The sequence below is a fragment of the Hordeum vulgare genome, unplaced genomic scaffold (genome assembly GCF_904849725.1).
Source record: "Hordeum vulgare subsp. vulgare unplaced genomic scaffold, MorexV3_pseudomolecules_assembly, whole genome shotgun sequence".
Taxonomy (NCBI): domain Eukaryota; kingdom Viridiplantae; phylum Streptophyta; class Magnoliopsida; order Poales; family Poaceae; genus Hordeum; species Hordeum vulgare.
In genome coordinates this window covers 77,859-81,160 of record NW_025422602.1, presented here as the reverse complement: position 1 = coordinate 81,160, position 3,302 = coordinate 77,859, and the positions used below count along the sequence as shown (strand labels likewise).

The 3,302-nt window shown below is 39.9% G+C and overlaps 1 protein-coding gene across 1 annotated transcript; it reads left to right on the top strand.

Moving 5' to 3' along the window:
* Window positions 1-550: 550 nt before the first annotated feature.
* Window positions 551-3,094, top strand: LOC123421069 (photosystem II protein D1-like). The gene has a single exon (XM_045107493.1). The coding sequence runs from the start codon at window positions 658-660 to the stop codon at window positions 1,609-1,611; it is 954 nt and encodes a 317-aa protein (XP_044963428.1). The 5' UTR covers window positions 551-657; the 3' UTR covers window positions 1,612-3,094.
* Window positions 3,095-3,302: the final 208 nt, after the last annotated feature.

The following is a 3,302-nucleotide window of genomic DNA, read 5'->3' as shown; positions in this document are numbered from 1 at the left end:
TGACCTGGTCAACCCTCTTAATTAATCATTAGACAAAACTAATAAACAGGAAAGGGTTGATAAATGATCAAGAAAAAACTTTCATATTTTTCATTCTGAAATGTTCCTTTTATTATAATAAAGAGTAGGTGAATCAACTTACTAATTAAAAAATTAGTAGAACTTCCTCTTTGGAATAGAATATTGGCTATTTCTACATAGGGAAAGTCGTGTGCAATGAAAAATGCAAGCACGATTTGGGGAGGGATTTTTCTCTATTGTAACAAGGAAGAATTATCTACTCCATCCGACTAGTTCCGGGTTCGAGTCCCGGGCAACCCATATAGAAAAGACCCATCAAAGTTTTTAACTTTTACTCACTTCATTTACAAATACAAAATTATTGGTTTGGTTAATTTATTTATATGGATAGCCAATCTTTGGGCTGACTTGGTTGACATTGGTATATAGTCTATGTTATACTGTTAAATAACAAGCCTTCTATTATCTATATTCTAGTTAATACGTGTGCTTGGGAGTCCTTGCAATTTGAATAAACCAAGATCTTACCATGACTGCAATTTAGAGAGACGCGAAAGTACAAGCCTGTGGGGTCGCTTCTGCAACTGGATAACTAGCACTGAAAATCGTCTTTACATCGGATGGTTCGGTGTTTTGATGATCCCTACCTTATTGACCGCAACTTCTGTATTTATTATCGCCTTCATCGCTGCCCCTCCAGTAGATATTGATGGTATTCGCGAGCCTGTTTCTGGTTCTTTACTTTATGGAAACAATATTATCTCTGGTGCTATTATTCCTACTTCTGCGGCGATCGGATTGCACTTTTACCCAATTTGGGAAGCTGCATCTGTTGATGAGTGGTTATACAATGGTGGTCCTTATGAGCTAATTGTTCTACACTTCTTACTTGGTGTAGCTTGTTATATGGGTCGTGAGTGGGAACTTAGTTTCCGTCTGGGTATGCGTCCTTGGATTGCTGTTGCATATTCAGCTCCTGTTGCAGCTGCTACTGCTGTTTTCTTGATTTACCCTATTGGTCAAGGAAGCTTTTCTGATGGTATGCCTTTAGGAATCTCTGGTACTTTCAACTTTATGATTGTATTCCAGGCAGAGCACAACATCCTTATGCATCCATTCCACATGTTAGGTGTAGCTGGTGTATTCGGCGGTTCCCTATTCAGTGCTATGCATGGTTCCTTGGTAACCTCTAGTTTGATCAGGGAAACTACTGAAAATGAATCTGCTAATGAGGGTTACAAATTTGGTCAAGAGGAAGAGACTTATAATATTGTGGCTGCTCATGGTTATTTTGGCCGATTAATCTTCCAATATGCTAGTTTCAACAACTCTCGTTCTTTACACTTCTTCTTGGCTGCTTGGCCTGTAGTAGGAATCTGGTTCACTGCTTTAGGTATTAGTACTATGGCTTTCAACCTAAATGGTTTCAATTTCAACCAATCTGTAGTTGATAGTCAAGGTCGCGTTATTAATACTTGGGCTGATATCATCAACCGTGCTAACCTTGGTATGGAAGTAATGCACGAACGTAATGCTCACAACTTCCCTCTAGACTTAGCTGCTGTTGAAGTTCCAGCTATTAATGGATAAGGTTTTTCTGCTAACATATAAGAATTTTTTGAAGAAAGAAAAGACAAAAATACCCAATATCTTGTTCTAGCAAGATATTGGGTATTTTGAATCTTTTTTTTCTTCTTAATCTTTCTATTCAGAATTCAGTTAACGACGAGATTTAGTATCCTTTCTTGCATTTTCATAACTCGTAAAATGCCGAGTAGGCACGAATTCTCCCAATTTGCGACCTACCATAGGATTTGTTATGTAAATAGGTATATGTTCCTTTCCATTATGAATCGCAATTGTATGGCCAACCATTGTGGGTAGAATGCTAGATGCCCGGGACCACGTTACTATTGTTTCTTTCTCCTCCTTCATATTGACCTTTTCTATCTTTGCCAATAAATGATGAGCTACAAAAGGATTCGTTTTTTTTCGTGTCACAGCTGATTACTCCTTTTTTCCTTTTTAAAGAGTGGCATTCTATGTCCAATATCTCGATCGAAGTACGGAGGTCAGAATAAATAGAATAATGATCAACGGAAAAAAGAAAAAAATCCTTTAGCTGGATAAGGGGCGGATGTAGCCAAGTGGATCAAGGCAGTGGATTGTGAATCCACCATGCGCGGGTTCAATTCCCGTCGTTCGCCCATCGCATTATTGCAAATTCCAAAAATGCAATTTTCCATATTCCTAGTTACGTATTTACTTACGGCGACGAAGAATAAAACTATCGCTATATTTTTTCCTTTTCCTAGTTCTTCTTCCAAGCGCAGGATAACCCCAAGGGGTTGTGGGTTTTTTTCTACCAATGGGAGCTTTCCCTTCACCGCCCCCATGGGGGTGGTCCACAGGGTTCATAACTACCCCTCTTACTACGGGCGTTTACCTAGCCAACACTTAGATCCGGCTCTACCCAAACTTTTTTGGTTCACCCCAACATTACCCACTTGTCCGACTGTTGCTAAGCAATTTTGGGATACTAAACGGACCTCCCCAGATGGTAATCTTAAAGTGGCCGATTTACCCTCTTTTGCAATGAGTTTCGCTACAGCACCTGCTGCTCTAGCTAATTGCCCACCCCTTCCACGTGTGATTTCTATGTTATGCATGGCCGTGCCTAAGGGCATATCGGTTGAAGTAGATTCTTCTTTTCTCTCAAAAAACCCCTTCCCAAACTGTACAAGCTTCTTCCAAAGCATACGGCTTTCTAGATGTATATGACGATCTCTAGACAGATGGATCTTATATGAATCATATGATGAAGTACCACATGAGTGGATATATAGGAAAGGAATCCAAATCTGCCGAATCGCTCATGTTATGATCTTCTACATCCTAGGTCTCTGCGTTCCGTCATCTGGCTTATGTTCTTCATGTAGCATTCAGATCGAATGACTCTATGAAATTACGTCGATACTTCCACATATTATGGGTAACGTAGGAGACATCCCTATTTTCCCCCGGGGGTCTTAATTACCACTGCTTAGCTTTCAATTTGCCTCTGACCATCAAATTAAATGTGAATAACCCGTCCTCCTCTCTTTGAAACAAGGGGCGCTTCCGGTTCTGTGCGTGCTTCAAACAATTTTGTCTTCTCCATATTACCATATCTCTAGAGTCAATAATTTTCTATGAGGAACTACTGAACTCAATCACTTGCTGCCGTTACTCAACAGTTTTCTGTTGAGGTCTATCCCGTAGAGGTAGTCAAATTGGATCAG